Here is a 27,877-nt window from a genome sequence, read left to right as displayed (position 1 = left end):
TGGCCCTTTGTCTTTCTCCTACCTCCCTGGATCAACAGCATCCAGGAATTTCTCAAACTTGGGTTCAGATTCACCCTCTTCCACCATGGGCAAGTAGTAGTTGAGCCCTCTCAGGCAGGACCGGAAATCTTTGTGACTCAAGCGACCTGTCAAATTCTCATCAAAGTGTCTAAAGAATAAAAAAAATTTCTCAAGTTCAATAGAAATCATATTAAAGAAGAAAAGAGGAGTTATTGTTGTACCAGCTGGGGATTTATAACACATCATTAAGTTATCAGTTGAGTGGAGAGCTTGCCTGTTTTCCACACTTTTTCTTAAACCTAATGGATGGAGGAAAATGCATAAAATGTTGAACATAAGTATATTTCCCAAAAGTTCAAGAATCTCATAGACATACTAAGACCCATGGGTTGAAGCTAAATAACATATCCAAATCTTCATTTAAGATTCTACTAAGCCACACTGAGGGAGAAAAAAAAAAAAAAAAAACAGTCATTTGGGGATTCATTCTACATGGTCTGGAAAACAAAGAACCAGTCAACTATGAAGTTATACTCACCTATAGGTCGTTTTAAACTCCTCTAGTGTCTCCTCACTCACACCGGGGGTGTCTCTGAAAGTAAAAACAAAAACTAACTCATGAAACAAAACAGAGAAATAGAAAAAGACATGCCACAAGAAGAAGAGAAGAATTTTAGAGGCTATCATGCTACTCAAGTTATCTAGTTCAGGGCTGGGCCACCTATGGCCCATGGGCCAAATCCAGTCAATCACTTATTTTTGTATAGTCAATGAACTAAGGAATAGCTTTTACATTTTTACATGATTGAAAATAATCAGAAAAGAAGAATGTTTCCTTACACATTAAAAATTATAAGAAATTCAAATTTCAGTGCCAATAAATAAAATTTTATTGGAACACATTCATGCTCATTCATTTATGAATTATCAATAGCTGCTTTTTCTTCACAATAGAGTTGAGTAGTTAAAACAGAGGCTACATGGCTCACAAAGCCACGGCTACATGGCTTTACAATGTTTGTTATCAGGCTCTGTAGAGAAAAAGCTTGCCTATCTCTGATCTAGACAATTAATCCTTCCAAAAAGCTATGGAGACCTAAGATTGCTTTGATGTAACTAATTTATTTAGAAAAAAAAAGAAATTTTCTGCTCTATAACTTCAATATTTCTTCCATCCTAGAAATTTTAGTGGGAATTTTACAAAAGGGAAGACTTTCTGAAGATATCACATAAGATGGTGAAAAGACTCTGAGAAATAGATGGTGAGCAGATTTAGGGGGATAAGAGCACTGTCTCCCACCAACTCCCATGTAAAGAATAATTCATTTTGTGAGTCAGTAAAGAGAGAGAATATTGGTTTTGGGGATGGCGAGTATAATATCACTGAAGCAACTCTTGTGTCCAGTACCACAAATTCTAGCCCTTGGAGTTAAGTTTCTAATACCTAATGCCACAATACCCTTCCCCAGCCCTGACCAGAGGTTCTAGTACCTGATTTGGATCTGTTGTTCCAGATTGTGCTGCCTTCGCACCCCAAGCTGGAAGAGCTGGTCCCACTGCTGAGCCAGCCCAATAGTGCTGAACTTAATGTCCAGGACCAGAGCTTCTTCTAATTTTTCTCCCAAGTCCTCAATCTTGGTCAGCTGACGCTTCATTGCCTGGATCTCCTTCTGCTTCCTCTGGAAAAAGGCAAAGAAAAGAGGCAGTCACCCAGGGTACCTAATCTAAACCTATGGATGATACAGAAGAAACTGATAAGTTTAGGTTTCCCTTCATTGCTCCTTTTCAATTATTTTCAGGAATTTTCCTGTCCTCTGGGAAAACCACCCCACTTCTGCATCCCTCATTTATAAAGTGGTGGGGAGGTTAAGTGATATGACCTCTGTCATTCTGGTAATCTGGGTTAGTAGTTACACAGTGCAGATAGAGGAGGGTAGGATTTCCAGGACTGATGCGTAATCAGCTCCCAGTGATCTGCATCATGAATTATCTGTGTTATCGATTGTGGCTGAACTCTCAGGCCCCCTTAAACTTCCCAGTGTTCACACTCCAGTCTCCTTCATTGGCTTGGACAGAGACTTCTACGGGATGCTTCTGTCATCCACCACGTTGTGTACCAAATGTCTGCACTTAGGTCATGCTTTCTCAACAGGGGAATATTTTTCCCTAAAAAGGGAAGGAGTGAATTGGTTGTGATGGGGGCGGATATGAAAGCACATTAGATATTATAATCACTTGTGGCCCTCTCAAAATAAATCCTACTTGACAACATCTTTTTTAGCACTGTTTTCTAGTTTTCTAATTAGGGATAATTTGATTTAATTAATTATTTCCTTTCTTATGGAGAGGGCAACAATGAAGACAAGATTAAGATTAAAACACCACTCTAGCCCACTACTCCACTTAACTGTTAAGAGATGATCTAGACTCAATTTTATGACCTTACCACATCAAATAATAACAGAAATTTGTCAATGTTATAGGTTGTAGACCAGGAGTTTTTGCATTTGTTTCCTTACTTAGTCATTATAGCAACTCCATAATATACATATTTTTGACTCCATTGTGTAAATACAGAAATTGAAGCTGAGATTGCAAACTGACATCCATGTCTATGTAATGGTGGCCAATGGTTAGAGAGAAAATTGTTAGTAGGGTTGACATCAGAGCCTTAGGCTTTGGGGTTTTGAGTCAAGGAATTTACCTACAAGTATCACCAGAATTTTTTTGAGTAGTTTTTCTTGCACTCCTTATAGCCCCAGCAATATTTAGAGTTAATGAATAGACATTACTTACTTTATTTGCTTCCAGCTGGGATTCCAGAGTACCTGTTTCTTTCAGCAAAGATCTAATTAAGAACCAGACAAGAACATTACTTATAATATCAGAGATCCGCATCTTATGCAAACAAACTCAAAGCCCCTACACATCTATCGTTTTACTTCTTCCAAGCAATAGGGCCTTTCTGAAAGGAATTTTAATGGCACCAAATTTTCATGAAACCAGACCCTTCTGTTTACTGGCAACCTTGCTGGACAGATAAGAAGAGAAGTAAGGCCACCCTAAGAAGGCTTTCATACTTCCCTCCTAGTTCCTATTCTCAAAATACCCTTAACCTACTGCAGTGGGATATAGGACCTGAATCATGTACACTTTTCTTCTCCTTCTTACCTCATGTTTTATTTAGACCCCATCAGATTGCAGCAGGATGCAGATACATCCTAAGCCCGCTTTAATTAATTCTTTCTGAGTAATATAACAAAATAAACATGATAACATAAAATACTCACCCATCCAGAAAATAAGCCCTGGATATGGAGGTCCGGAACAGGAATCAGAAGAGAGAAAAAGGAAATCACATGTTAACATGGATTACTTCAATGATCTTCTTTCTTCAGATTTATGATTCAGTCTAAATTATGTGTACTCAGAAAAGTATAAACCCCTTCCACCCATTGTTTCCCACACTGAGAAGGTTAGAGCTTTCTGCGCACCTCTTTGCTTTAGGATGAAGAGCTCAGGGGTTAGGTGACATGCTCGGGGTGGGGCACCTGCTGCTAGAGAATGAGGGACTAAAACTAGAGACAGAGAAGTGTGAGCTGTGTGTCCTCTACCCCCTGTCAGATGGTTTTTGTAGCCATGACACAGGATTTCTTTTTGTTCGTTGTCTGAATTATCCTTGTCAGTGGGTTTGTAGGAACAGCATCATGGATTACCCAAACCAACACTTTAACTCTCAAAACTCCACAATTCCAACCCACCGCTGAATACAGTCTACCAACTTTGACCATTTATTCATTTATTATACCCTCTGAGTCTCCTCTTTTCCACATCATTTGCTCCAGAAGATGTGACAAGTGTTATTTTCATGTATTGAAAAGTTTGCATTTAATAAAAGCAATTAGTATATATTATCTCCCTTGATTCTCATCGCAGTTTTAGTAGTCAGGAAACATAATAGTTTCCCATGAGGTATTTATAGCATACTCTGCTCTGGTTGTGCCAATAAATACATATGTGACCTTGAGCAAGTCAATTTATCTGCTGAACCTCCTTCCACATTTGGAAACAGAGGTAATAAGATCAGCTCTGTATACTTTGTCAAGGTTGCTCTGAAAGTTAAGTGAGGTAATGGATATTGAAGTACTTTGTAAAGTGCAAAGGGGAATGAAAACATAACGAACTATTACTGTAATTATAGGCAGGAGGAAAAAATAGTGAGCATATCAAGGAGAAAATACAGACTGGGCAACAAGATGAAATTTTCATTTCTCAGTTTTGCAGTGATCGATTTAGAATACAGTCAATTCCAAACATAAACCACAAAGGGGATATGGTGATTTTATGCCAGCATAAATACTGTAAGAGTTCCCCTCCTTCCCTCAGATTTGTATTTCGTCCCTATGGTGAATTGTTTGTGCAACACAGAGATCAAGAGTTTTGGGGAAATCACAGCACACCTGGTCTCCAAGATCCAATTAAGGAAGGCACTGGCATTCTGCTCAAATTCCTGGCACATCTCAAAGTTCTTGACCTGTCTTGCCTCTTCCTTCTCCAGTTCCTGCTCCCTTTCCTAAAACCCCAAATCAGAGATGAAGTTCACATTGAAGACCTTTCTTTGCAGTAAAATAATTGGTTCCTAGGCTTACCTGCACATCTCCCCTCTTCCAAATCTAATGTCTCTTCCAATGGTATTGCCTGTGTGTTCGTATTTCTTCCAGGCCCCACCTCTTCTCATCTCCAAAAGGGGAAGGAAGCTTTATGCGACTCCCTGTAAGTACTTGTGGTGTTACCAAGCCCAGTAACAAACAAGCTGGTAATAAAGGCATATCTTTCTCCTCTCATCTTTTTTTCCAGGTGAAATTTCATTTAAATGATCATAAAAGTAGCTTTAAAGGGAAAGGTAGTAAAAGATGCCATCTATAAATAGATGATTTTTATGCCAAACCTTTTCTTTGTGAACTATTAAAATACTGTCCATAGCTTCAATAGTGAGTATTATTACAGAGAGGCAAAAATTAAATAGAAATAATTAAAAAGGCACTTTTGGAAGTGTATATAAAATAGAGAATGCCTTGGAGTATGCAAGATATATATGAGTCTCATTAACTTTTCATAACCTATTTTTAGAACCATCTTCTGGAGCTCAGGTTTGCCTCCCTGATTCACCACTCAACACCCAGATGCAGAAGGCTGTTTAAACTGGGGGACAGAGAGCTGTGCCTATTGCGAACATACTTCCAATTTTTTCTTGGATTGTCCCAGTTCGTGACTTCTGTCTCAATATAACAATTTTTGTTGTTGCTACTGTTTTATGCCTTTTTTTTTTTTTTTGCTTTTTAGGGCCACATCCGTGGCATATGGACGTTCCCAGGCTAGGGGTCAAATCACAGCTGCAGCTGTTGGCCTGCACCACAGCCACAGCAACTCAGGAGCTGAGCCACGTCTGTGACCTACATCATAGTTCACGGCAACAGCAGATCTTTAAGCCACTTGAGTGAGGCCAGGGATCGTACCCTCATCCTCATGGATACTAGTCAGGCTCGCTACCTCTGAGCCACAATGGGAAGTCCTTAATAAAACTATTAGTAGTGTCCCTTTCTTTATCAAAAGTCCCCAGACTCAGATAAAAAAAGTAAATGATCATGCTCACTACAGCGAAAGGAAGTTACTCTGCCCCAAGCTACCTTGATGATGTCAGATAGGTGCTTCCAGATCCTTTCTAGAACCTCCACTGTTAACCAGGTGTAGGGGCTGGAAGGCACATTTAAGGCCTTAATTTGCTGGTCAAGCTCTAGCAAATAGTTGAAGTCTGATTGGGCCCTTGCCAAGGAGGACAAGAAGGCCTCGTGGTCCTTCTGCAGCTGCCGGATTGCATCCAGGGAGACACAGTGCACAGGCTCTGACAGGTCCTCCTCCACATTCTCACACCAGTTGTTGAAAGCTGAAGCCTTGTGTGCAAATTCCATGAATAGATCCTCAGCCTACAGAAAAACAAAACAAATAAGCCCACCTCTATCTTTCCTGATAAAGTTCTTCAGCAGAAAAGATGATAGAGGGTTAAAAAAATGACTGCTTTCAAATATTTTCAGAGCCAACATTTTAAGGGAGCAGAACTAAAACCTAGGGAGGCCAGGTGACCAGATGGATGGACATGGGAGTTCAAGGTACAAGCCCTGATGTATTAGCATTTTATCCTTCTGTGAAATTTGTCAAGTCTTCCAATACTTACAAATGAAGTTGGAGGACTTCTAGGGTTATTTTAGCTATAAGATTCTGAGGGTGGCAAGGGTGGTTTTCAATGATGAGATTCCGTGATTTCTTGTCCTGATGTCTATGTTCCAAGTCTATGTGGCACATAGTGAACATGCAAGAGTAAGTGTTAAATGAATGAGTGGATAAATAATTGAATTAAAAATCATTCATGGGATAGATATTTCTTCTTTCTCTCCTGAGATCTTTCATAGACCACACTTCTCTGATGTCTCTTGTGTATACTGAGACACAAGTATACCTTCCTACCTTCCTCCTCCATCTTGTTCAGGGCTTATCTCGTGCCTGAAGCCCCTCCTCAAACCCATCTCCTACCCTCTAAACTGTATCCTATCCATGTGATACTCTCTGGAGTTATTCACATGCCATGAATACTGAATTTCTGAATGAGATAAATAGCATGGATTGTGCCAAACAACAGATAGTAAAAAATAGTTTTAAATTTAAAATGCATCATTTATGTTGGGTCATCAGATTGTATTTTTGAAGGGACTTATGTTGTAATATGTACGAAAATCAGTTTTCATCTCTAAACACAGGTGTTGAGGAGAAAATTGACTGAAATGGAAGGGAGATTACAAAGATATTATACCATTACATCTTCTCTGTATTCATTTCAGTAATCTATATGCAAAAATAGACCAACGTAGAGAAAACTAACATGCCCCTACCCAGAAAGGACATGAAAACCCATAAATAACATCATATTAGTTTTCATAATGTAATGTATCAACTATTTCACAAAGAATTTATAATCATAAATAAAATAATAAAACTCTTTGCAATTTGAAAGTTAAGCGAAATAAAAATCAGAATGTGAAGTATCTTCCTATGGAGAATGCGTAGATGTATGTGTGTGTGTGTGTGTGTGTGTGTGTGTGTGTGTATAATTGCCCATTAATCGCTTTAATTTTTCACTTAAGATTCATTTCTTTAGGTTCCATGTCCTTCAATAGACCAGAAATTAATTAAGAGTCATATTTTATTTGTGTGTTTCCCAATTCCCTTAACTATCTACCTTAACTAGGTTCCAGGTACTTCTGATGGTCTAGAAGTACTCAGGAATTTCATTGACCATCCTGACTTCCTTTTACTGTTAATATTTTTATCATCATACCTTAGCAACCCCCACTAGAAAAAAAAACACTTTAATAGCTTATATCCATATAGAACATATGGTTTATGTTGCATTTTAAGATCCATTATCTTTTTTAATAGTAATAACATAGAATAAACATGGTGGTGATATTACCTGATTTTATAAATAAAGAAATCAGTGTTTGGGGATGTTAAGCTACATATACAAGGTCTCTTGGCTAAGAAAGGTGAGGACACAAGTCATACTTGTTTAATGTTCCCTTTGTTTGGGTTGGGAAAAAAACACAAGGACAACCTTGACTCCTACACACCAGTGTTAGTTCTATCATACACAAAGATCTTCTACCCCTCATCTCATCTACCTCTTTCCATTATATGTTCCTGGCTTCTATCATAAGTCCGCTGGATACCTGATTAAAAAGTTTAAAAAAAAACCCTTCCTATCAATCTAAAATATTAAATTATTTCATGCTTAATAAGAACTTATTGATCCTTTTCAATGTATTCATTCAAATGTCTACAGTATCTAAACTCAGTTTCCAGGGTCTATTTCTGGATTTCAGGGCTAATGTACAGATAATAAAGGCCTGATGGTGGTCATTTTTTTTTAACCTTCTGTAGGGGTAGTTGTTTCTCCAGCAATTTCTGTCTGTGGGCTTCAGAGGCTTCCAGTAGCTGCTCCCAGCGCCTCAGCAGGGCAGCATGGCGCTCCTCAATGGCTTTGGTCTGGTTGTGCTCAGCTGTCACCAGTTGGTCCTTCAGGTCAGTTATCTCAGACAGTCTCTCTTGCTGGAAGCTCTGCAGAGTAGCATCCAGTGTGTCCTGAGAAAGAGCCATAGAGATGCTGTGAACAGAAAAACAATGTAGATTCCAAGGGGTCATTCATACCTGGGTTCCACCAGATTTTTATCATGGACAAGATAAGGTTTAGGCAAGAGTTTATGGTGATGACCAAGGGAAAGGAAATATGACTTAGAGACTTAAGTGAATATTTGGCTTGGGAATTATGGCTAGGTTCCAGTGTTTAAAACTGGATTTTAGATTAGTTGCAAAATTAATAGTAGGGGAACACTGGAGCATGATGTGACATTCCAAATTAAAAGTAAATCCTTCTTAAAGTTCACATCCTTTCTAAGACTCTTTTATCTCACTTATTAGATTTCATATTTTAATTAGCAGTAGTGCATTACTAGAAATTGTGGAAGTGTGCAAACTAACAAAAGACTTTTCACAGGTTCCAGTTATAGAAAGACTCTGTGTGTGTGTGTGTGTGTGTAAATGATATCAGAAGCACAAAATCCAGAATTTACTGATTTCAGCTTTAACAGAGTGGTATGTATTTGACCAATTCTCCCTTTGAGAACAACTTTGATGGCTGGATAAAAGTACAAATTATCTGCTGTTTGAGGGGATCAGAATGCAACTCAGGTAGTATAACTTGAGGTATCAAAATGCTAGAGAGAAGGGAATAGTAGTAAAGTAAGGGTAATACTCTCAGTTGCTTTCCCCTTTGAAATACTAGCTGTACAGGGTAAGCAGTTGAGGAGAAAACAACTACTCAGTGTTTCAATGCACTCATGGGACTGAAGCGACAACAATTAGAGTTCTAAGAACTTGAGTATCCAGGATTTGAGGAGATCATGAAGAGGGAGCTTCAGAAAAGAAGGTGCAATAATCTCCCTGTATTTTTCCCTCAGGGCACTTATAGATTCCTAAGCACGGGCCCTCGAAGCAGAAAACAGAAGCTAAGAATCTAAAAGTCTAAAGAATCTAAAGGGAACTGTGTATGATTGGGTCACTTTGCTATTCCTCAGAAATTGAAGAAACACTGTAAATCAACTCTACTTAAATAAATAAATAAATAAATAAATAAATAAATAAATAAATAAAATCTAAGAATTTTCCATAGTCATACAGTGCTGAGATCAGGACACACAACCTAGGAGCAGCCCTGGTGAAAGAGGTTTAGTTGAAACCTCAAAAGGCTCTAGGTTTAACAGCAAACTGAAAAAAAAAAAAGCTAGTCCTCAGAAAAATTGAAATCACGTCTTGAATCATTACCAGAAAAAGTAGGAGTTGGATAAGGGATGGGATGGGGGAGGTGTTAAATTATAGCTTTAAGTAAAATTCATGAATTAATTATTTTAAATGTAAATGGATGCACTATTCCATTAAAATGACCAAAAGAGATAATAAATCAATATTCAAACTATACAATATTTATAAAAGATATATAGACAGCCTTCACTTCTATGTTCATTGCAGCATTTTTCACAAGAGCCAAGATATGAAAACAACCTAAGTACTGGTCAACAGATCAATAAATAAAGAAGATGTGTGATTCACTTATTTGGAATAGTATTCAGTCATGAGAAAGAAGGAAAGAAACCTTGCTGTTTGCAACAACTTGAATGGAACTTGAGGGTATTATGCTAAGTGAAAAAAGTTGGGCAGAGAAAGACAAATACTATGTAATGTTACTTATATGTGGAATCTAAAAACTTCAAACTCAGAGAAACAACCAAACTTAGAGTACATTGGTGGTTGCAAGGGGCTGGGAGGTAAGGAAAATGGGGAGAAACTGGTCAAACTTCCATTTATAAGATCAACATGTTCTGGAGATATAATGTACAGTATGGTGATTATAGCTAATATTTCTTATTATGTACTTTAAAGTTAGAGTAAATTTTAAATGTTGTCACCTCAAAAAAGAAATGAAAATTATGCTATGGGATGAAGGTGTTAGCTAATCTACAGTGGTAATCTTATTGCAATTTATAAATCTACCAAATCAACAACAAAAACAAAATATAAAGACATAGAAATATAAAAAGGGATGGAAATAGATGCACACTGCAAATAGTAAACAAAAGGAAACTGGTGTAGTATACTAACATAAGGAAAAAACTTTAAGAAACATTTTAAAAAAAGAAGTGCTATTAAAAAGAGGAATTTTCATAATTAAAAGTATCAATTTAAGATGATTTCATAATTCTATATGTCAACAAAACTTTTAATCTACCTTTAATATATAAAAATAAAGTGTTTAAGCAACATGAGTTCTGACAGGTATTATAAACTATTGCAAAATACACATTCTTTTCAATTGTACAAATACTATTCACTATTATTTTAAATTGCCCTTTTAAAATAACACCCAATATGCTTTTAAAATAAAATGGAATAAACTAGATATAAACATCCAAAAAGATCATGATAAAATTCCCAAATGCTTGGAAATTAAACTGTGCACTACAGAATAACCAACAGGTCAAATAAGAAATTAAATTAGAGGAGTTCCTGTTGTGGCTCAGCAGTTAATGAACCCAATTAGTATCCAGGTCTGATTCCTGGCCTCATTCAGTGGGTTGAGGATCCAGCATTGCCTTGAGTTGTGGTGTAGGTCGCAGATGTGACTCAGATATGGCATTGCTGTGGCTGTGGTGTAGGCCAGCGGCTACAGCTCCAATTGGACCCCTATCCTGGGAACCTCCATATGCTGTAGGTGCAGCCCTAAAAAGACAAAAAGACCAAATAAGTAAATAAAATAAAATAAAATAATAAATATATAGCTATAATAAATAACCATGCATATACATCATTTCATATATATGCAGAGAAATTCCTAAAAATGTGACTCTGGGTATGTAATTTGGGTAAATATTCCTAAAAAGACAAAAAAGAAAGAAAGAAAGAAAGAAATTACATTAGAAATAACAGAACATTTCTAGTTGAATGATAACACAGATAATATGAAATTTATGAAATGTAGCTAAGGGCTTGCTTAAAGGGAAATCTAAATCCTGAAATCAATATATTAGAAAAAACAAACCCACAGCAAATATAATACTCAATAGAGAAAAGCTGAAAGCCTTCACACTAAAATCTGGAATAAGACAAGGATGTCCACTCTTACCATTGTTATTCAACATAGTACTGGAAGTCCTAGCCACAGCAATCAGACAAAGAAAAGAAATAAAAGGCATCCAAATAGGAAGAGAAGAGGTAAAAACTGTCACTGTATGCAAATGACATGATATGATATACAGAAAACCCTAAGGACTCAACCCAAAATCTACTTGAACTGATCAACAAATTCAGCAAAGTATCAGGATATAAGATTAACATTCAAAAATCAGTCGCATTTCTGCATACTAACAATGAAATATTAGAAAAGGAAGACAAAAACACAATACCTTGTAAATTGCACCCCAAAAACTAAAATATCTGGAAATACACCTGACCAAGGAGGTAAAGGACTCACATGCCAAGAACTATAAAACATTAATCAAGGAAATTAAAGAAGATGTAAAGAAATGGAAAGATATTCCATACTCCCAGGTTGGAAAAATTAATATTATAAAAATGGCCATACTATCCAAAGCAATCTACAGATTCAATGCAATCCCTATCAAATTACCAAGGACATTTTTCACAGAACTAGAAAAATCCAAAAATTTATATGGAACCACGAAAGATCCAGAATTGCCAAAGCAATTCTGAGGAGCGAAAACCAAGCAGGAGGCATAGCTCTCCCAGACCTCAAGCAATATTACAAAGTCACAGTCATCAAGACAGTGTGGTACTGGTACCAAAACAGACATACAGCCCAATGGAACAGAATAGAGAACCCAGAAATAAACCCTGACACCTATGGTCAATTAATCTTTGACAAAGGAGGCAAGAACGTAAAATAGGAAAAAGACAGTCTTTTCAGCAAATATTGCTGGGAAACCTGGACAGCTGCATGCAAATCAATTAAACTAGAACACACCCTCACACCATGCATGAAAATAAACTCAAAAGGGCTTAAAGATTTAAGTATAATAAGACAAGACACCATCAAACCCCTGGAAGAGAACATAGGCGAAACATTCTCTGACATCAACCTTACAAGTGTTTTCTTAGGTCAGTCTCCCAAAGCAACAGAAATCAAAGCAAAAAATAAACCAACGGGACCTAATCAAACTGACAAGCTTTTGCACAGCAAAGGAAACCCAAAAGAAAACAAAAAGACAACTTACAGAATGGGAGAAAATAGTTTCAAATGATGCACTGACAAGGGCTTAATCTCTAAAATACACAAACAACTTATACTACTCAACAGCAAAAAAGCCAACAGCCCAATTGAAAGATGGGCAAAAGACCTGAATAGACAGTTCTCCAAAGAAGACACAGAGATGGCCAACAAGCACATGGAAAAAATGCTCAATGTCCCTGATTATTAGAGAAATGCAAATCAAAACTACCATGAGATACCACCTCACACCAGTCAGAATGGCCATCATTAATAATATGTCCACAAATAACAAAGGCAGGAGGGGGTGTGGAGAAAAGGGAACCCTCCGGCACTGTTGGTGGGAATATAAGCTGGTACAACTATTGTGGAGAATAGTATGGAGGTACCCTAGAAATCTATACATAGAACTACCATATGACCCAGCAACCCCACTCTCGGGCATATATCTGGACAAAACTTTCCTTAAAAAAGACACATGCACCCTCATGTTCATTGCACTATTCACAATAGCCAAGATATGGAATCAACCCAAATGTCCATCGACAGATGACTGGATTAGGAAGATGTGGTATATACACACAATGGAATACTACTCAGCCATAAAAAAGAACAAAATGATGCTATTTTTTTGCAACATGGATGGAACTAGATACTCTCATACTGAGTGAAGTAAGTCAGAGAAAGAAAGACAAATACCATATGATATCACTTATATCTGGAATCTAATATATGGCACAAAGCAACCTTTCCACAGAAAAGAAAATTGTGGACTTGGAGAAGAGACTTGTGGTTGCCAGGGGGGTGGGCGGGGGAGCGGGGTGGATTGGGAGCTTGGGATTTAAAATATGCAAACTATTGCCTTTGGAATGGATTAGCAATGAGATTCTGCTGTGTAGCACTGGGAACTATGTATAGTCACTTATGATGGAGCAAGATAACGTGAGAAAATAGAATGTGTACATGTATGTGTAACTAGGTCACCATGCTGTACAATAGAAAAAAAATTGTATTGGGGAAATAACAATCAAATAAATAAATAAACAGAAAAAAGAATAATTAAATATTTAATAAAGTCAATATCTTTCTGAATTTTCTAAAAAATTTAAATAATCCCACAAAAAGTTAAAGAAAATGATAAAGATATAAAAAGATATTAATGGAATATAATACAAAGATACAACAGAGAAAAACTAAAAAGCCCAAAGTTGGTTTTCTAATAAAAATAAACACCTACTTGCAAGACAGATGAAAGAAATGAGGAAGAGAAAATTAGCAAATTATCTCCATCAGGAAGATTGAGGAACAATATTATGGGTCCTACAGACAATAAAACCACAAAATTTAGGAATGAATTAGTCCCATGTGTTAAGCTTCTGTGTGCTGTGGGTCTTGGACTCCACCAGTACTATCAACATGGCAACTCTGCTCTCACCTGCTTTGCCAGGAGAGTGAGGAAGGCAGCGAGGTCTGCACCATTGCCATTGGTCTTCAGGCTTGTTTCTTTCTCAGCTGAAGAGCAAAGATAATGAATAAGAAGGGATAGAGAGCCAGTCTTACATCAAGCTTGATAAGGAGAAAAGGAATATTTACTCTAGGCCACAACAGAGCCTCCTGCTTCTCAAAGTAGATAATTCATTGGAATATGGGAGCCGTGGGGTCCAGTGAATTGTTTTTCTAGACTTATGCAGGATAAAACAGAGTGAAATAGAGCTGGAGCCAAGAGGACTTCTGAATGTTTCATAGAACAAAGGAAAATTGCAAATTAGACATAAATTAGGAGTAAATCAAACAGTCCGTTTATTTCCTAGAACGTTTTGCCATGGCCCTATCTTTCCGAATATCATATGCAAAATCACCAATTTCCAAGGAAGATATTCTCTGGAATTACAATACTTAGTTATACCCTCAGCATGTTTCTCTGTATGTATATGTAACTGTAATTGTGTCTAGACAGAAGAGGTGTGGATGATGAAGGGAGCATCTCTACTCCTATGGTAAGGGATACAGCCCCAGGGTTCATTCTATAAGTGGAATTATCAGTGTTTCTCAAACCCAAAGACCCTGGCCCTCACGAATCGTACCGATCCAGGTCTCAACTACATCAGCCTTCCAGTTGAACTGCTGAAAGGAATGATCATCTTCCAATCGTGACTTCCAAGCAGCAATTGCCTTGGCCAAAGAAGGAGTTTTTTCATTCAAAGCCTCTATCTTGGTAGCAATCTCTTCCTTGTGCTGACTTTCCTCCTGTAACACCAAGGTTGAAAGAAGGAGACAGATATATTGATGAATGCCCAGAGACAGAAATATAAATTCTTTAGTACTATTAAAAAACTTTCAGGAGTTCCCGTCGTGGCGCAGTGGTTAATGAATCCGACTAGGAACCATGAGGTTGCGGGTTCGGTCCCTGCCCTTGCTCAGTGGGTTAACGATCCGGCGTTGCCGTGAGCTGTGGTGTAGGTTGCAGACGCGGCTCGGATCCAGCGTTGCTGTGGCTCTGGCGTAGGCCGGTGGCTGCAGCTCTGATTCAACCCCTAGCCTGGGAACCTCCATATGCCGCGGTAGTGGCCCAAGAAATAGCAACAACAACAACAACAAAGACAAAAAGACAAAAAAAAAACTTTCAGCTCTCTCATTCCAAATATATAAATACTCTCTTCTATGTCTAGAGAAATTACTCTGTTATTCATCTATGCCCCCAGATGATTATTTCTACTGGACAATCTTCTCATGTTTGTCTATATCAGTGCTTTCTTTGTAGTTGGCATAAGCATCTGGAAGGTACAGAGTGGTCTCTGTTTAGGGTTCTTTTAGTAGCAGTTAGATCACTGAGGAATTGTTAAAACAAGCATTTAAACAAAGGAATGATTCTCAAATTATAAAGAGGTTTCAGTGTGGTCCTCATTTTAAAGGCTTGCAAACAAATTTCTTCACATTCTTATAATATTCTTTGACCAAAGCATGTCATTTATAAGATTTTTTTTTGTCTTTTTGCCTTTTCTAGGGCTGCTCCCACAGCATATGGAGATTCCCAGATTAGGGGTTCAATCAGAGCTGTAGCTGCCTGCCTACACCAGAGCCACAGCAACGTGGGATCCAAGCCATGTCTGCAACCTACACCACAGCTCATGGCAATGCTGGATCCTTAACCCACTAAGCAAGGCCAGGGATTGAACCTGCAACCTCATGGTTCCTAGTTGGATCTGTTAACTACTGAGCCACGACGGGAACTCCTATAAGATATTTCTAAATGCGATATTCTTCATAGAATAAGAGTGTCAACAAATGATTTAACAATATGAGAACTGTTTCTAGAAGAACTTGAAAAAACTTTCAGAAAATAGCAATTAAATAATTATTTGCTGAGAACAATAATGACAACAAAAAGACAACTTTGAAGAGAGTATCAAAGTTCTACATATGATGTTAGCATTGCTCATGATTCTATATTTGGGCCAATCCCTTTTTGAAAACTCTTTTTTGATCTGGAATGCTTAGAGTAGCTCACCTTACTCAGGATGTCTCTTCCTTGAGCACACACATTTTGCACTTGGATCTCGTGGGCAGCAAAGTCATTCTCCAAAGCTTCCAGCTTCTTTAGCAAGCTCTGTATAGATGAGTCAATGAGAATCAAAACATCCAAGACTACAGACAATTCATCCCACCCACATTTTGACCCCTTTTGATGCCAATCACTAGGGATGAGTCAACTAAATTGGCAGACTACATGAATGTCCACTTCTTTCTGCAGAGCTCCACTAAATTCCTCTCCCCAATCTCTTCATTTGCCAAAGAGGCAATCTTACCAGAAAAAGAGCCAAAGGAATACAAGTTGTTTCTAACTTGCCATGACTTTTCTGGATTTTAGAATGAGTGTTGATCAAGGTAATACATAAAGGATTTATCCCTGTTAAAATTTATATAATTCTATGAAACATTCCATCTAGCAGAAAAATATTAAGTATCAATAACATCGTATACTAAGAACTGACCCGAAAGTCTTCTTTTTCCATCAGAAAAAAAGATTCTGATTTTACAAGTGAAAATGTGGACTACTTAATAAAAGATTCAAATTAAGGAAAACCGATCCATCCAGCTTGTTGCTCACCTGAGTAGTAGCCAAAGAGTCTCCAGAATCCCCTTGGGCAACCATAGTTTCCTGTTCACTGAGCCAAGCTTCCTCCTCCTCAGCATTCTCCATGAATTCCAAGTATTCTAGGGACTCACCCAACTGAAACCCTCTATAACAGGAACATAAGCCCCCGAAGATAAGAAAACACAGTAAGTAGTGGGAGCATAGCAGAGAGGCACAATCTTACAAGGCAGCCACAGCTGAACTGGACCAAAGAATGTATATGTGCTTACTGGTCAGAAAGGACAAATTCTTGTGTAAAGGGAGAGACTTTGAAATGAGCAGGACCCTGCAGGGCCTTCCAAGGGACAGACCCCCCCCCCCAAACACACACTCCCATGTCCCCTGATTCTTGTTTGTAGAAAAGCTTTAGCGTCCTAGGCTTTCCTCAAATTCCAAAGAGCAAATTTAACCAGAGAAATGAGAAAATGCAGAAATGATGGAAAGCAGTCAGATAAGACAAAATAATAATAGTTTAGTCATAAAATAAAGTCAAGAATCTTTAGTTTAGTCTCAAGGGCTATAGATATTATGCTGGGTCATATCCTTGAGCTGTTTTCAATAGAAACAAGACTCCTAGACTAGCTAGAGCCAGAAAACTGATAATCCTTAAATAGCACCCTGCGACCTCACCATCAACCAATCAAAAGAACATCCACAAACTGATCAGACACCCTGTGACCCTCCCCCTCACCTTGCCTTTGAATACCCTTCCCCAAAAGCCATCATATTTGGGACTTTTGAGAATCAACCATCCATTCTCCTTCATTTTCCCAGTAATAAACCTCATACTTTCCTTCACCACAACCTGGTGTGAGTAGACTGGCTTTGCTGCACATCAGGTGAGTGGATTCAAGTATGATTTGGTAATAATCTCTGTCCCGGAAGTTCAGTTTTGTGGCATCATATACTGTTTGTAAATCTTTGTGGGGGAAGGAAACCTTGACCAAATGACAGTATCAAGACTTCAGAGCTGGAGGATAATAGCACGGAAGCAGTGTCCCTTTCCACTCTGAGCATAACCCTTCTTCTCGAACAACGTTAACACAACAAGTGCTAAAAGCTCCCTGGAATAAATCCCCAGGAAGAAATGTTTTTCTACCATCAATAGGCATAGAATTATAGGGAGAAAGTACTCTATCTGTTATATGGCTATAAAGGAGAAAACTATTCTTTCATTCTTTTATTACTAAGCACTGCTCATAATGCTAAAACTGGAGAGATGTATAAAGCAAAAGAGACATGTGGAGAATAATCTAGTATGAAGGATAACATATGTAGGGCCACAGTGATAAAAGACAGCTGTAAGTAAGTACAAGAATAGCGGTATATTCAGAGCACAAAGGCAGTGTCATTTCTGCCTGGGTAGAGGGGGAAACTTCATGGAGGACTTGAGTAGGGACCTGAGCAGGGACTTAGAAGAGAGATAGATTGGCAGCTGGGGAAGAAAGGCTGAGCAAGCACTTAAGTATCTTCTCAACACCAACCTGATACCTGAAATTCAAGAAGAGAACTGGGCCTCCTAACCTCAACTCACCGATCCTTGGTCAGCTCCTTGAGCTGCTCCCAGTGCTGAACAAACTGATCCAGCCTCTCCTGGATCGCCTCTCGCCCCACAGTGGTCTTATCTCCCAGCGTCGCTGCCATGTCCAGCACATTCTGAAGAACACACCCTCCAGGTCATATTACCCCACAATCTTTCCCCATTTATCCATAGATCCCTGACAAAGTATCTCATCCTTCCCACCCTCCAGATCATTTATAAACTCCATGGTGCTTGTGTTGGTCCTGACAATCCTGGCAGAATGAAGAAGCTACAGTAAGATCTAGCATGCTAAACTTCCCCAAGTATTCATACAGATTACCTTGGCTTTGCAGTGGGCTACTTTCCATGACCTGCTTTGGGGACATGGTCACAGGGTGACCCTGCTGCCAAGCCAAGACTCAGGGTCACTCTCTTTCCATACAGCTCTGCTCAGGTACAGCTTTTCCAGATGTCCCAACTTGCATCCTCATTGTCAACAACTGTGCCCTGGGCTGTTAAAAGTACTCCTTCCAGGGAAAAGTATGGGTTTCTCCACAGAATTCTACTCACAGGAGACAAAATGTGGAGGAGAACACTTGTGAACTCTCTAACTCTCTATATGATCCTGGCATGTTGCCTTCACATTGTGTAGCATCAACCTACTGATTCATAACATGAAGGACTACCATTATTTTGCCTTTTCAGGCTTCACAATCTACTATTCCTACCTGGATGGCAGGTTCATGTGCCACCAACTCCCCTTCTAGGCGTTTGTGCTTCTTCAGTAAGTTCTGAACCCCATGTAGATCCCTCCCATAGTCCTGGGATCTCACTTGCACCAACTTCTCCCTTTGACCAAGGAAGAAAACAGGAAATTTAGACTTTAGACATCTGAGGTCATCCTAAAATGATGGTTTTCTAAGAGTGCGTGTTTGGCTCGGGTGGGGTGGTGGTAAATTCTGGAGCACTCTGGTGTCAGTAATCACAAAGTTCATTAGTGGCAGAGGTTTGCAGCAAAATAGCAGACTTATGCCAACACAAATTAAGAAAACATACTGATCTCCACTATATGCAGTCATACAGCTATCCTTTAGTTCCTCTGCCTGTCGATATGTGTATCTTCTCTTCGCTCGAGAACTTACAATAATGTTTTTTCTCCAAAAATGTGAAAATTATACACAAACACCTACTTCATATGCATATACAAACATATACGCATATATGTCCTTCACGGCCTTTTTTGTCTGTCTACTAATATCAGTCATGAAGTTAGGTAAAATCAGTATAAAGAGATGACATTATAGGAAACATGGTAGTTGGACTGGTTCTGAAAATGACATGTTTGAACATCACCATGAAGCACAGTAAAGGATTACATAGACAATATTATAGCATCTTATTGTTTCTAAAAAGGTTCAAAATGTCCTACTTATTGCTCTATGCACATTTTTCTCCTCTAATTCATTGATTACTAGTAAGAATCAGCTTGCCTGTGGAAGAGGAACATGGTGAGGCAGGGTAAATAGGAAGTAGGACAAAAAACGTGATTTGTTAAGAGTTTCCCAATCACATTTTTTTACAACCAAAGTAGAATTGATACCATAGCCTATACTATGTAACATTTTTTGCCAGTGTCAAGATCAGTAGCATATTAGATACACAAGATATAGAAAGGAGCAAGATAATGATCCCATCAGTTTAGTAAGTTGTAAATGCCCAACTGTCTCATTCAGAAAGAGCATTACACTTTCTATGAACTATTAAAACAACCATATACAGTTTCTTAATTTTCTTTCCAGAATTATGTGAACTTCTTCCCACACCCTCCATGCCTGTCTCCACCTGCCTGCAATATATTGAAAAAAATTGGTAAAAATGAAGCTAATGTTCATTTTAGGGTAAGGCAAACATGATTAAGAAGTAATAAGAGCTGTAAGAAACAGTTACATGTATCACATATGAACATGCTTGGCGGGTTATCTATAACCTCGGACTATCCATGCAATGTGAATTGACAGTACGTACTCTATCCAGAATTCTTCATTGTCTAGGTCCTGGAAAAACTGGAACAAGGCATAGTCCTCTTTCAATTTCTCATGGTGTTCAGCTGACAATTGCTCAACATTCAGGAAGCGCTTATTGACATTATCTCTTTTCTCCACAATCTGTTCAGTATTGAAAGTTCCACTGGAGATCAGATCTGTCGCCAACGTATCCAGGTCCTTGAGTGCATCCTAGAAAGCCCAAGTATCCTCAATGAATAGTATAGTACAGGTATTAAGTAGACCCTGGACTTTACCACTGGTTCAGGTTCAAAGACTGGGACAAATAGATTGTTTCTGAAGATAATGAATGTGACTGTATGCTCTTTTAACTCAGATTGGAAAAGGGCAAGACCAGAGGCAACATGGAGAGAACGGAAACATCACTCAAACTGAACATTTGGCCTTCCGATGTTTTCCCCTGTATTTTCTTCCTCTTTCCCATCTAGGAAATAAGACCTTGGCAAATAAGCACTGTGTCTCCAAATAGAACTACTTTCTTTCACGGTGCTGAGTGTGGCATAGACTAACTGATTGAAAGATTCAAGAAAAGCCACTCTATTGGTGACATTCTTAGGCTGGTCACATCTTGAACACATTGAGCCTCTTCTGTGTCTATTTACATTATATTTCTGTCCCCTAGTGATGTCACAGGAAATATCAAGTCCTGAAACTCAACTTAGAAAGCCTTTGACTTTTCCGTGGATTTCTGTGTTACCCACAGATACTGATGATATAAAATCCTCCAGTGTGAAATTAACACTGGTCTGAATGTTTATCACAGCTCTCATGACACCTCTCTGCTTGATATTAGGATACAGCTGGAATTCATAGAATTTTCAGAGTATGTGTATAGTTCAACACCATGCACATACGCCATCTGATTCTTTTCCCCCAGTGGTTTTTTAAAATAAACTTCCATTTTCTTTCAAAGACCAGATCAAATATTAGGTTTTGGAATATAATATTTATATCCCTGGATCCTTAAACAGTAAACAATATCATTTTGGGGATCTACTTCTTGGTCTTAGATCCAGAGTTTAATGATAATAGGTTGACAATTATTGCAACAGCTCAGCAGCCTATGGATTTGACCTGGTTATAATGACCTGCTGGCTGAGAACACTAAGTTCAGTTTTGCAAGAATGTGTTATCAAATGGACTCCTAAAACAGAGAAGAGAAAAGTCACAGACATTTCCATTCTGGCCAGAGAAGTGGAATTCTAACACTACTTACCTTTCGGGCCAGCATCTCTGTTTCCAACAGCTGATGCTTCTTGAGCAAGTTTCCTGCTGAAGCCAAATCCCTGGCCTGGTCTTTCATGGACAGCAGTGTCTCTGCCTGGAAGTGGAAGGATGAACAATAAAGCTGTCAGATGAAAACTGTCTTTAAGGAGAACAGAATTAGTAACCATGCCCCCAAACTTTCCCCAAGAAGAGTCAAGGAAATTGTTCATGCAAAAGTCTCTTTATCTGACAAGTACTTATTAAGCTCCCATGCTCCCACTATTTCCAGATGTAATTACCTCTGAGAGCCAGAACTCAAAGTCCCGGATGCCTGTGTTGAACCTCTGTTGGCGACTAGCTTCGTTGAGCTTCTGTCCTTTGTCAGCTGTTCTCTCAAGCAAGTAGTTCCACTCTTTCTCCAACTCTTCCACTTGACCCTAACTCCCCAAAATTGAGGGGTCATTATGGAGTATAGGATCCTATGACAACTTGAAAGGACAATGTAGGGAGGCTCTGAAGTTAGGAACTAACCAAAAATCTTCCAGTACTTGAATTATCATATATTTTAAACCAGTCATGATGGTTTAAATCTGGGAAAGCAACAGGAGGTGTTAAAAGGCATTCTGAAGAACAGTTCCTGGGCTGATTACAGAGGCTGATGCCTAAATGCCCAAATTCTTGGCAGTAGGGATAGAAAATATAAAGCAAGCATAATAACACATAGGCATTAAGTCTAAAGTTTTCTTGGAGCTCAGGGTACTGAGTATGATGGAAGTGATAACGTCTGAGCATCCCTATTTTCCTCTTCCTTTATGCAAAAGTAAAAGGGAAGATTATTAACCACAGAACACATTTAATATCCCTACACATGCTACTATGGAAGCATTGAAAGAGTATAAAAAATTTCTCTTCATATGTCTTTGTAGCCCAGACTCATTCTGGGCAGAACTCTTACCTTCACAGTCTCTTCATTGCCATCACATGCCCTCCGCTCAACCAGCGCATTCCCCAAGTTGATAACTCCTTCCACCTCTTCGGTTCGGCCATGGACATCATTTTCAAAGGTTTTGTGCTTCAGGTATTTTCTCTGAAGAGAAAACAGAAATTAAATTGCCATCTGATTTAGGAAGCAAGATAAGATACATTTGTTTAAAAGGAAGGGTTAATCTTTCTATCATCACCAAGGTTATGACTTCTGAAGAACCCACTCCACATTAGAGTCAGAAGTCCCTGAACAGCCAAGAAATGTTCAGTCCTAGGAGGTAACCATTCATCCGGTTATCTCAGTGTGCTGACATTTTCCAAGATTCTTAGTATGAACTTGCCTGAATGTTGGTGGTGTCTTTGTAGGATTCATCACAGGCTGTGGGCAGCATCTCACTGATCCATTCATTTAGGTCCTCAAGATCACGGTAGAATTGTTTTAGGTCAGCAGAGTCTCCAAGTTTTGTTCGTTCAGCAATAAGTTGTGCTTTGAGAGCCTTCCATCTGGAAAATTGGGCTAGATCGCTCTCTGCCCTCCACCCTTCCACCAAGCTCTAATGCCATATCCTTGAATCTTCCCATTTGCCAATCTGCCCTTTCTCTTCTCATTATTTATATATTTATGTCATACATATAACGTAATTATATATTACTTACTTATATATTTATTACATATTACATCCTATATTATATACTATTACATATTTATATGTTATATATAACATGGTCTCATTATTTTCAGATATAAAATACAGTGATTAAGTCAGATAATTTCTAAGGCACCTTTCCAGGTCTTTCATTTTTGAGTCTAGATCAGAACATTTCCCAAAGTGTCAAAAGATAGTTCTAGGTATTTGGAAATGAGAAGAGCTCATAGGGCTATCCTTATCATCAATGCTAGCAAAGAAGTGCAAACAACTGCTTAGGCCTGACCTGTCCAATATCCGTTGGAGCCGAACAGCAATCTCTTCCTGGGCATAGTGGTCATCAGCTATAAGCCGTTCAGCAAAAAGTTCTAGTTCAGTGATCTTCTTGTCCTAGATAAAGGAAAGGGGGAAAAATAACAACAACAACAACAACAAAAAAAAACGTATATCCAGAAATTAAGCCCTTGGTGCGATCCCAGACTCCCTCCTAGAAAAGAAGAGCGATATCCTTTGTGGCTTCACAAAGGGGAAAAGAAACAAGGCCAAAGGTCAATGCCTTATAGGGAGAGGGATTTTAATAAAAGGAGAAACATTAATAATGACACTGAGGAGTTCCTGTCGTGGCGCAGTGGTTAACGAATCCGACTAGGAACCATGAGGTTGCGGGTTCGGTCCCTGCCCTTGCTCAGTGGGTTAACGATCCGGCGTTGCCGTGAGCTGTGGTGTAGGTTGCAGACGCGGCTCGGATCCAGCGTTACTGTGGCTCTGGCGTAGGCCGGTGGCTACAGCTCCAATTCAACCCCTAGCCTGGGAACCTCCATATGCCGCGGGAGCAGCCCAAGAAATAGCAACAATAACAACAACAACAAAGACAAAAGACAAAAAAAAAATAATAATGACACTGAGATGGGCTACTTGTGTGGTACTGATTTCCCTATATACTACCCATGCCTATTGTCCTACATAGGATGGGATATTGGAAGTATATAAAATAATTCCCAATTCTAAAAAGCAGGTTTCAAAAAGCTGGATTTAAAGTAAAATTGTCCAAGGTAACATATAACTTGGCTAGGACTACCTTGCCTACCTCAGAGTTTTCTATAAGAAGCAAGTGGGAATTAAAATATTTATAAATCATAAAGCCACATACATGTGTAGATTTCTGTTATTATTACTAGTGTTATTATTGGAATTCTAATATTGGCTGTTATTACCTGGGTGGTGATGGCTTTGTCCAAATCATCACGTTTCTTCATCAGGGCCCCCAGACTGTCTAAGGAACCCTTATCATCTGAACTCAGGTAATTCTCACGTGCCACCATCCAGTTCTCAGCCTGATCACAGTCCACTCGGAACAACTATGAGGAATAAAGTTAAATGCATATGGTTTGTTCATTCTAGATAGACAAAAGAAATGATCTCACCCATCTCCTATGATATTAATATAGGGGATCCTATAAAGGGTACCAATATTCTTCTAAGAAGAATTCATACCATAAATATTAGCTATATTGGACTTTTCAGTCTTTCCCCAAAACATGCTTTATGTTTTCGTATAAGTTATCCTCCACTCTCTATTTCCCATATGCTGTACATAGTGAATACTGGCTGGTTATTTCTTTAAGACTCTGGTAAACAGTATTTTTCAGGGTAGCCTATGACACTCTCACTCCCCTCCCTCAAAAGCTCTAATCACTCCCTCTTCTATAGCTTCAAATCACTCATACATTTTGTTATATCAGTAATCATCTTACTATACTAGAATGATCTGCCTACATGTCTAATTCCACTACTTTTAGAAAAGGGACAATATTTTACTAATCTGTGTGTTCCCAAGGCCCTGCACACAATAGGTTCACAATACAAATCAATCAATAAGTTATGATCACCCAATTCATGCTCCCATATCCTGGGACTGGACCCATTGTGTTTGGCTTTTTTTTTTTTTTTTGATAGGAATAAGAAGCAAAGAACACTACAAAGCAGAAAATGCAATGTCAGATAATCAAGAGATGTCCTTAAATTTTCAGCATGGAAGTCCAGGGAAATGAGTGTCTGTATTAATCATGTAAAATTTCACAGAGGGAGTTCCTATTGTGGCTCAGCAGTAACCAACCCAACTAGTATCCATTAGGATGCAGGTTTAATCCCTGGCCTCGTTCAGTGGGTTAAAGATCCAGCGTTGCCATGAGCTGTGGGTGTAGGTCTCAGATATGCCTTGTATCTGGTGTTGCTGTGGCTGTGGTGTAGGCCAGCAGCTGCAGCTCTGATTCAACCCCTAGCCTGGGAACTTCCATATGTCACATGTTTTCCCCTAAAAAGCAAAAAAGATAAAAATAAAAAATAAAAATAAAAAAAATTAAAAATTGCATAGAAGAAACAGACTGCAGCTAATCCTGCCTGACAATTGGGAATTTACAGTACCTGCAACTCCAGACACTGATCTAGCATCTTCTTGCGTTGTTCCCAAGCTTTTTCCAGCTCATCTCTCTCTAGTCTGATGGTTTGCAGCTTTTCTTCTATTTCAGGGCTGGCCCGGTGCCCACTGCTTATAAGATCTCTACCAAAGTCTTCCAAGACCTGGAAGGTGGGAGCCTCCGCCTCTATTTCATCACGCTGTTCCTGTGGGTAAAAAGGGGGCAGAGACGGGTGAGGCCAATGATATCTCACCGAAGTTACAAAGTGAGGGAAGGTTGTGAGGTCATGTGATCAATGGCTCTGCCTTTTGTAGCCATACCTGGTGTCGCTCAATCAAGATCTCTGTGCCAGTTAAATCCTCAGCCAGCTCCTGGGATGATACCATGCCACCAATGCCACTGATCCAATTCTGCAGGTCCCTGGAGAAACAGACATATTGAGATTGACAAGAAAAGCTTGCAACTTGCTGTAGAACTGTTTGCCCTTGGGCTTTTTTCTCTCTAGAAAACATTTCCAGATCAACACTTTCTCTGGATTATATGCTTCACAGAAGTTAGGTTTGCTGTTTACACTATATAATTTAATAATAGCAGTCCTTGGCATTTGAAAATTTATTCGCATATATTATCTCTCTCCATCTTTGCAAAATTCTGTGTGGGATTCTGGGAATTCTTTTCTTTGCATTTTGGAGATGCAAAAGTTTACTTAAAGAATTAAGTGATTCACCCATAGGATATAACTAAAAGCAGAATCTGGACTAGAATCCAAAGACTGGAATCTTGGACTGGTACATATTCCATTATTCCTAACAAGTTCTATTCCTTTAAAGTGGACTCTTGGGTTTAAGATCTTAGCACAGAATCTCAGGGTAGATATGTCTTTCTTCTATTCCCAGTAGAATCTTGGGAATGTTTCTGCACACCACACACACACACACACACACACACACACACACCCCTCCCCCAAGTTATTGATTTGGTCAGAGCCTATTTCCCACTCTTTTAGCAGTCAAGAAGTTAAACAAGGAGGGCTAAAGTTCATCTGCCCCAGAGGCTAAAATGTCAAAAAGTAACACATTGACTTAAAATTTACAAGTAATGATCAAATTAAGCATCTCATCACATAAGGAGTGTCCTTGCTCTTGTTTGCTAAATAAGAATCCTTAGCTTTGGGGCAGAATGGTCTCTTCTTTTGTGAATTAATTTATTCACTTACTTAACTAAGTTTTTTATTGGGTATATACTAAGTACCAGATATTGTGAAAGAGACATATCTGTGCCTTCCAGGAGTTCACACTTTATATTGAAAGGGAAAAAAGCAAACAAAATATAGACCTTAATACATATTTAAAAAAAACCCTAAAATGCAATACTGTCATAAAGTGATAAAATAATGTATGAGAGTTGCGCTGAGGCTGGGAATATATTACTTCTGTAATATTGAAGAATAAGACTTCACAAAGAGAAAAGGGCAGCTTTTGACTTGGAATCTGAAGTACAGAGACAACAGAGATATAGACACATATATTTGATTTTGAGGAATGGGTTTGGAGGCTATTTATTTATACTGTATGAAAAACTGTAGCTTTCCAGAGATGCTGAATTGGGGAGGGGGTTGTCAAGGGCAACTACAGTCATCTGCCAAAGTTGCCACCTTCTTTTGACTTCAAAAAAGTGAGCTACTACTTCCTGAACCTCGATTCTAAATGCTCCTCCCACCAAACTGATCTCTTGGGGCAGAATGTGGGAAATGTTCCATAAATGAAATGTGTATTTGCTATACTGTGATAATATCTAAACTCTTTAGCCAGGCAATGGAGCTTCTCTAGGATTTGATCTCAACATTTCTGAGTTTTTCTCTTGCTGTTTCTCCTTATGTGACATACAAAACTCATGATTCTGTTGCCCTTGAATCATGAACACTCATGTTCTACCATGGTTTCCTTTTTTTTACATTAATGTATAGATGATTTACAATGTTGTACCAATTTCTGCTGTACAGCAAAGTGACTCATTTATGCATTTTTTAAAACATTACTTTCCATCATGATCTGTCACAAGAGATTATAAATCCCTGTGCTTGTTTGCATCTACCAACCTCAAAGTCCCAGTCCATTCCACTCCTTCCCCCTTCCCCCTTGGCAACTACTGGTCTTGTTCTCCATGTCTGTGAGTCTGTTCTATTTTGTAAATAGGTTCATCTGTGCCATATTTTAGATTCCACATATAAGTGATATCATATACCATGGTTTTCTGTATTTTTCACTGTTTCTCCAATAAAATAACCCCCCACATCCTACAACTCTTAATATAGCACCCTATATATAGTATACAACTCTATATAAGCTTACTTAATTGGCCTAAAAGTCTCACATTCCTTCAGAATTCAGTATTTTATGGCTCGAAATATTAAACCTGAGAGTTTTGTGCCTCACGGAAGGTATAATCTTGACATAGATATACCCTCCAAACCCAGCAATAAAGAGCACCTGGA

General features: G+C 38.6%; 1 protein-coding gene across 1 annotated transcript in view; it reads right to left on the bottom strand.

The window, feature by feature from the left end:
- SPTA1 (spectrin alpha, erythrocytic 1) overlaps window positions 1-27,877 on the bottom strand; it is a 67,856-nt gene that overhangs the window by 1,848 nt on the left and 38,131 nt on the right. The window contains exons 28-50 of the mRNA XM_047784218.1: window positions 25,704-25,803; window positions 25,391-25,588; window positions 24,181-24,324; window positions 23,253-23,356; window positions 22,661-22,823; window positions 22,291-22,425; window positions 21,635-21,772; window positions 21,346-21,450; window positions 20,092-20,300; window positions 18,795-18,915; window positions 18,079-18,200; window positions 16,518-16,650; window positions 15,918-16,016; window positions 14,494-14,656; window positions 13,845-13,921; window positions 8,005-8,214; window positions 5,709-6,005; window positions 4,482-4,594; window positions 3,312-3,329; window positions 2,818-2,869; window positions 1,513-1,700; window positions 560-613; window positions 23-169 (exon numbers count right to left, since the gene is read on the bottom strand). Coding sequence (XP_047640174.1) covers window positions 23-169; window positions 560-613; window positions 1,513-1,700; window positions 2,818-2,869; window positions 3,312-3,329; window positions 4,482-4,594; window positions 5,709-6,005; window positions 8,005-8,214; window positions 13,845-13,921; window positions 14,494-14,656; window positions 15,918-16,016; window positions 16,518-16,650; window positions 18,079-18,200; window positions 18,795-18,915; window positions 20,092-20,300; window positions 21,346-21,450; window positions 21,635-21,772; window positions 22,291-22,425; window positions 22,661-22,823; window positions 23,253-23,356; window positions 24,181-24,324; window positions 25,391-25,588; window positions 25,704-25,803 — 3,090 coding nt within the window. The remainder of the gene's footprint in view (window positions 1-22; window positions 170-559; window positions 614-1,512; window positions 1,701-2,817; window positions 2,870-3,311; window positions 3,330-4,481; window positions 4,595-5,708; window positions 6,006-8,004; window positions 8,215-13,844; window positions 13,922-14,493; window positions 14,657-15,917; window positions 16,017-16,517; window positions 16,651-18,078; window positions 18,201-18,794; window positions 18,916-20,091; window positions 20,301-21,345; window positions 21,451-21,634; window positions 21,773-22,290; window positions 22,426-22,660; window positions 22,824-23,252; window positions 23,357-24,180; window positions 24,325-25,390; window positions 25,589-25,703; window positions 25,804-27,877) is intronic.

This window comes from Phacochoerus africanus, chromosome 6 (genome assembly GCF_016906955.1).
Source record: "Phacochoerus africanus isolate WHEZ1 chromosome 6, ROS_Pafr_v1, whole genome shotgun sequence".
Classification (NCBI taxonomy): Eukaryota; Metazoa; Chordata; class Mammalia; order Artiodactyla; family Suidae; genus Phacochoerus; species Phacochoerus africanus.
This window is presented reverse-complemented; position numbering and strand designations above follow the sequence as displayed.